Source organism: Pelodiscus sinensis, chromosome 28 (genome assembly GCF_052426305.1).
Source record: "Pelodiscus sinensis isolate ZL-2025 chromosome 28, ASM5242630v1, whole genome shotgun sequence".
In the NCBI taxonomy this organism is placed as follows: Eukaryota; Metazoa; Chordata; order Testudines; family Trionychidae; genus Pelodiscus; species Pelodiscus sinensis.
Window position 1 is genome coordinate 16704993 of NC_143079.1, and position 6967 is coordinate 16711959.

General features: G+C 55.2%; 1 protein-coding gene across 1 annotated transcript; it reads left to right on the plus strand.

The window, feature by feature from the left end:
- The first annotated feature begins 1111 nt into the window (after positions 1-1111).
- On the plus strand, positions 1112-2500 carry LOC149521330 (uncharacterized). Its single transcript, XM_089773740.1, has 2 exons — positions 1112-1661; positions 1857-2500. Exons 1-2 carry the CDS (start codon positions 1112-1114, stop codon positions 2354-2356), a joined length of 1050 nt encoding a protein of 349 aa, XP_089629866.1. The 3' UTR covers positions 2357-2500.
- Positions 2501-6967: the final 4467 nt, after the last annotated feature.

The window sequence follows — 6967 nt, forward strand, 5'->3', positions numbered from 1 at the left end:
CTAGCCTCCCACTAGTTTGAACTAAAGGGCTACACAGCCCTTAGTTCGAACTAGTAAGTTCGAACTAGGCGTTAGTCCTCGTGAAATGGGGTTTACCTAGTTCAAACTAAGCGCTCCGCTAGTTCAAATTAACTTTGTAGTGTAGACATACCCTTAGACACGTAGGTGTAAATCCAGAGCAGTTCCACCCGAGTCTAACACAGACAATTGATTATTAAGCACATTTATCTCTCTCCCTAATCAAGGAGGTTCCTTCCCAGAATTTCCCTTCATGAGCTCATTTCAGACACCTGAGGCTATAGCAGTTCTCCTGCTAATTAGCCAACAAAGCTCAGCAAGGTTCCGTAGTCTCACTCATTCTTTGCTACCAAATGGTTTCTTGGAATCTGCAAAGGCAGGCGATGGGTTTAAGCAGGTGAATCTTGTCTGAGCCTGTCTGTGTTCCTGTATACTAAAGGAAAGTCACGGCAGAGGACCCTGAGTTGCCACTGGGAATAGTGGCTGAATATAGGGACACAGCAAGATAACCTATAAATGTCCATCTACCATACCTCCAAATTCCTCTCAAGAATTAGCAAAAACAGCAACTATGCTGCTGAACCTGGTGGGCTAATCAGCCTGGCTGGGCATCTTCAGGGATCTGTAATTAGCTCATTAAGAAGGAGTTTGCCTGGTTGTAAATAAGGGAGGAGCATATTATGGAAGAACTAAAATAGCCTGAGGGTATGTCTACACTAGAAAGTTAGTTCGAACTAACGGACGTTAGTTCGAACTAACTTTCCTATGCGCTACACTAGCGCTCCGTTAGTTCGAACTTAATTCGAACTAACGGAGCGCTTAGTTCGAACTAGGTAAACCTCATTTTACGAGGACTAACGCCTAGTTCGAACTAGCTAGTTCGAACTAAGGGCTGTGTAGCCCTTTAGTTCGAACTAGTGGGAGGCTAAGGCTTCCCAGGTTTCCCTGGTGGCCACTCTGGCCAACACCAGGGAAACTCTATTGCCCCCCTCCCGGCCCCGGAGCCCTTAAAGGGCCACGGGCTGGCTACTCACTTTGTGCCAGTTGCAAGGCTGCCAGCACCCGTGCCTGCACAGCCTGCACCTGCCACAGGATGAGCCAGCCATCCGAGGGCTCCCAGCCCTCCACTGCTCCCCAGGACCAGCCTGGCGGCTCCCGGGAGCCTGCCCGGGGGCGCAAAAGGCGGGCGCCCGCCTGGTCAAGTGCGGAGATCGTGGACCTCATCGAGGTTTGGGGGGAAGCCTCAAATGTCCACGATCTCCGCACTAGCCACCGGAACGCGGCCGTCTATGGACGCATGGCTGCCAGCCTGGCCGCCAGGGGCCACCAGCGCAGCCGGGAGCAGGTGCGCTGCAAGATTAAAGACTTGCGGCAGTCCTACTCCCGGGCCTGCCTGCCAGGGGCTGACCCGGAGGCCTGCCCCCACTTCCATGCCCTGGACCGCATCCTGGGGCCTCATGCCGTCCCTGCCCCCCGGGACGTGATTGACCCCGGGGCAGAGGGACCGCTCCTGGACACCGAGGAGGAGGAAGAGGGCTCTGAGAGCCAGGAGCCTGCTGCCAGCCTTCCCAGGACCCGGGACCCCCGAGGCACCCCACAGAGCCGCTCGCCTGCATCATCAGAGGCCGGGGAGGCATCCACCTGTGAGTACCCTCGTGTTCCCCTTATGTGTACGGGGGGCTGGGGCGAGAGGGAGCCCCGGGACCGTGCGCCTGGGCCTTGCCCACTACGGAGCAGCAGCTGGGGATCCTGCAGGGGCCCTGGCCTTGCAGAGGGGAGCTGGGTTTCACACACCTGGGCCCCTGGGGTAATTGACCGCTGGTCTTCTTGCACCACAGCTGCAGCACCGGGGCCTGCAGGGCGCACCACCCCGCCTGCAGCAGCCGCCCGCGCCCGGGCAAGCAGGACAGCCAGGAACCAGGAGGACTACCAGAGGCGGCATCTCCGGTTCCTGGACCGACAGCTCCGTCTCCAGGACCACTGGGTCCAGGAGGACCTCAGGCTGCGCCAGAGGAGTCTGGAGGCCCTGGAGGAGCAGGGCCGTGCCCTGCGAGGCCACCTCCAGAGCCTGCTCGACCGCTTTCCATTTCCTCCTCCCCCTGCTCCCCCTCTTGCTCCCCCTCTTGCTCCCCCTCTTGCTCCCCCTCTTGCTCCCCCTCTTGCTCCCCCTCTTGCTCCCCCTCTTGCTCCCCCTGCTCCTCCTGCTCCTCCTGCTTCCGCTCCTGCTTCCTCCACACCCCCTGTCCTCTCTGCCCCCCCCTCCACAACCATTCCCCACCGACGCCCCCGGACCCGCAGTGTGGCGAGACGGGAGAGGCACCCAGACTCCCACCCCTGAGCTTTCCTTTCCCTTCCTCCCTTCCCTCCCCTCCCCTTCCAGCTCCCTCGTCCCAGGTTTCCCCCTCCCTTCTCCCACCTTCATTCCTCCCTCCCCCACCCCAGTTCTGTGAAATAAACAGACGTTTTTGTTGGAAAAACAGGTGTCTTTATTTGACAGTAGGTAGGGAGGGGAAAGGGGAAGGGGGGGGTAGGGTGGAAGAAGGCCCCGGTGGGGCATGCAGGGAGAGGTCAGTCCTCCTCCTCCTCCACCTGGAAGCTCTCCCGCAGGGCTTCCCGGATCCGGATGGCCCCCCGCTGGGCTTCCCGGACGGCGGCGGTGCGGGGCTGACCGTAGTGTCCAGCCATGCGGTCAGCCTCAGCCATCCAGGCTGGCAAGAAAGCCTCCCCCTTCCGCTCACACAAATTGTGGAGCACACAACATGCCGCCACCACGGGAGGGATGTTGTGCTCGGCCAGGTCCAGACGGGTGAGGAGGCATCGAAAGCGGGCTTTCAGTCGCCCGAAGGCCCCCTCCACCACGATGCGGGCCCTGCTCAGCCTGTTATTGAAGGCCTGGCGGGAGGGATTGAGGTGTCCCGTGTAGGGCTTCATGAGCCAGGGCTGCAGTGGGTAGGCGGCATCCCCCACCAGGCAGACGGGCATGTCCACGTCCCCGACCCTGATGTGGCGGTCGGGGAAGAAGGTCCCGTCCTGCAGCCGCTGGCACACGGAGGAGTTCCGGTACACCCGGGCGTCGTGTGCTTTGCCGGACCAGCCCACATTTATGTCCGTCAACTGTCCCCGGTGGTCACATACGGCCTGCAGGATGACGGAGAAGTACCCCTTGCGGTTCACGTACCGGGACGCCTGGTGTTCCGGGGCACGGATGGGGATGTGCGTCCCGTCGATGGCCCCCCCGCAGTTGGGGAAGCCGAGGGCGCCGAATCCCCGGATGACGGCATCCGGGTCGGCGAGGCGGACCACCCTGCGGAGCAGCACCCGGTTGATGGCCTTGACCACCTGCGGAGAGAGACACAGCAAAGCGTCAATCAGTGGGGCGCCCGGGTGGCTGGGAGCGTGCGTGCCCTGGCAGTGCCCCGCGCCCCACTCCCGGAAGCAACCCCCCTGGCGGCGTGTAGTACGGCCGGGACAGCCCGACCCCTCCGGTGCGGGGCGCTTTCGCCTCCTCCCGCCCCCCCCTTTGTCCCTGGGGCGGCCCATCCCCTCCTCGCAGCCCCCCTCCCCCCCGGCTCGGTGGCCGACGAGCGCCGTACCTGCATGAGCACTGCTCCGACAGTGGATCTCCCCACGCCGAACTGGTTCCCGACGGATCGGTAGCTGTCCGGCGTGGAGAGCTTCCAGAGGGCGATGGCCACCCGCTTCTGGAGGGGGATGGTGGGCCTCATGCGAGTGTCCCTTCTTTGCAGGGCAGGGGCGAGCCACTCGCAGAGCTCCAGGAAGGTGTCCCTCCTCATCCTAAAGTTCTGGGTCCACTGTCGGTCGTCCCAGTGCTCCAGGACGATGCGGTCCCACCAGTCGCTGCTGGTGTCCAGACGCCAGATGCGGCGGGGCACGCCGGTGCCGGGGCGCCGCCGCGGCTCCTCCACGGCCCCCAGGGCGGCCAGGCGGAGAGGCAGGGGGCTGACGTTCCCCAGGTGGTGCCAGGCAGCTTCGAGCCATTGCTGGCAGGCTTGCAGCAGCAAGTCCAGAACGTGCACCAGAAGGTGCAGGGCGAGCCGTGGCTCCATGTTGCCACCTGCGGCGGCCCCCCCGAAGGGAAGCACCGACACAGACGGGCACAGAGACCGACGCTTTGCTGTCCCTCGGCGAGGTTGGCAAGCAAGCAGGAAAAGCTGAGAACCGGCTGTCCAGGGGGGGTCCCTTTAAGCACGAGCCTCAGATAGCCTCAGACAGCAGCCACACAAAGCAACTGCTGACCTGATGCCCTGCCAGAACCGGTTTCAGCTGCCCTTAAATGCCCCCCTGCGTCCAATCAGTGTGGACGCGCTAGTTCGAACTAGCAAAACGCTAGTTCGAACTAGTTTTTAGTTCTAGATGCGCTAGTTCGAACTAGCTTAGTTCGAATTAACTAATTCGAACTAAGTTAGTTCGAACTAGCGCTGTAGTGTAGACGTACCCTGAGGGATTATTAAGCTTGTGTGTTATGCTACTGTTCTAAACATCAGCTAAGCCTAGTTATACCACAGACATTGTAATAGCCTCACATGCCATTAGTAGTAGAGCCAATCCCAAGCATTCCGAAATCACGAGGTGTTTTTTGAACTGTTTGTTGTAGGTCCTTTTTATTTTACCTATTTCTTCATTAATGATTTAGATCAGTGTTTCTCAACCAGTGGTATGAGTTCCTTTAAGGGTACTCAAGAGAAGTCTGGGGGGTATGTCAACACAACTGAAACTTGGAGAAAACTGAATTTTTGTTTTAAGTTTCACAGCGCTTTATTATTTTTGGACTTTTTATACCCAAAAATTTCATCGCCTGCCCAGCTACGATTAAGTTGTTTAAACAAATGTATTGCAATGGTAGAAAAAAATGTTGAATGTCTGAAAACTGTAGGTACTGGGGGCACTTATAATTTTTTTTAAAGGGGGTACTTTATTAAAAAAAAGGTTGAGAAACACTGATTTATCTAAATGGGATGGTGAGTACACTTATAAATTTGCAAATGCTACCAAGCCGGGAGGGGCTGAAAGTTGTTTGGAGAAGAGGGCTATAATTCAAAATGATCTGGAAAAACGACAAAATGGTCTGATATAAATAAGGTGAAAGTCAGTAAGGACAGATCCCTTGTACACATATAAAATGGGAAATTACTATCTAGGAAGAAGCACTACAGAAAGGTATCTAGGGTGTCATAATGGAGCACAAGCTAAATATGAGTCAACAGTGTAACACTGTTGCAAAAGAAGCAAACATCATTCTGGGATGTATTAGCGGAAGTGTTGTAAACAGGACACGAAAAGTAATTTTTCCATTCCACTCCATGCTGATTAGGCCTCAGCTGGGGTATTGTGTCCAGATCAGAACATCACATTTCAGGAAAGATGTGAACAAATTGGAAAAATTCCAGAGAAGAGCAACAAAATTGATGGAAGGTCTAAAAAACACAGCCTATGAGGGAGGATTTAAAGAACTGGGTTTGTTTAGTATGGAAAAGAGAAGACTGAGAGGGGACATGATCACAGCTTTCAGGTACCTGAAAGGTTGTTAGAAGGAGGGGTACGTCTAGACTGCAGGGGTTTTCCGGGAGGTATCCCAGAAAAACTCCACTGCATCCAGGGAATGCATTTGTTCTTCTGGGGGGTTTTCTGGAGAAAAGCAAACACTCTCTTTCGGCGAGACCTGTATGCCTTGTTCTATGAGGAATAAGGGCTCCTCTGAAAGAGAAGGCTTTTCCACCATTTGGCCGCATCTTGATGGGGCCAAATGGCAGAAAAGCCTCTTCCGGAAAAACAATCAGAAAAAGCCACGCCAATTGCGCTCCACAATTGGCATAGCTTTTTCTGAAAAAAGGCTATAGTATAGACCTAGCCGAGGAGATGGAAAAATTATTCTCCTTAACCTCTGAGGCTAGGACAAGAAGCAATGGGCTTAAATTGCAGCAAAGAAGGTTTAGGTTAGATGTTGTCAGAAGGGAGTGCTGTTGCACGGGTGATTAGGCCATATATATATATGCTAGCTGGACTTACCCGGTGTTGCCCGGGAACCTGGAAGAACAAAATTTAGAAAAACAGAAGCTGGTCCTGACAGCCTCCAGCCACACTGCAGCTGCCAGGGCCTGACATCTGGGCACTATAGCAAATCCCAATGCTATTCTACTGCTGCATAAAGCAAAATCTCTGACTCAAAAAAGAGACATTGCAATGTTGAGAATCAGAGCTATTTGACTTGGCAAACTGAGATACAAAAATCACAATAGAAACTAGGTCTCTGTTTTCTTCCCATGTCATGAGACTTGGAGACATGAAAAGCACAGTGGAAGGGAGATCCCCCACATCATCATGGCTTGCTTCCCCACCATTGCTGGAAGCATACGGAGGCCCCTCTTCAATAGTGCAATGTTTTGCTTCCTATCAGATGGTATTTTTGCTAATTATCCTTGTAGAAGCTAATGTTCTTTTGGTAGGAAAGTAGGGGATAGGCATGCTGGGTCTGCAAATTCTCATCCAAGAGCTGAGTATAGGGATACCTCAATCAATGGGGCTGGCCCTACTGAATCTGAGAGATTTCAAGGTGACACCTCAAACTCTTCTCCCATCTTTTTTGATGAAACTATGAATCGACTGCCTGAGCCTGCAGGCACCTCTATAGTCCCTCCTCCAACACCACCCCCTTGACAAGCTGCCCCTCCCATGGACTGCATTTCTCATCCCCTCCCCCCCCCCCCCCGGATCATCCAGTATCAAACCCAGGACCAGTGCCCAGATTTGAGGGATCCCCCCACTGCCTTGGATTAATTTCTCACCCACCCAACATCATCCAGTGCTGCCCCTTGGGCCAGTGCCCCTCAAAAGAGACCCCTGCCCCATCATGGGCTTCATTTCTCACTCACTCCCTGAAGGATTGTCCAGCCCCACCTCCTTCATCCCCCTACAATCCTGCCCTCACCCA

Bases quoted from the DNA above. Each gene is read 5' to 3' on its own strand.
- LOC149521330 (XM_089773740.1), top strand. From the start codon at position 1,112: ATGAGCCAGCCATCCGAGGGCTCCCAGCCCTCCACTGCTCCCCAGGAC. The intron at 1,662-1,856 runs GTGAGTACCCTC...CTTGCACCACAG, and splicing joins GGCCGGGGAGGCATCCACCT to CTGCAGCACCGGGGCCTGCA.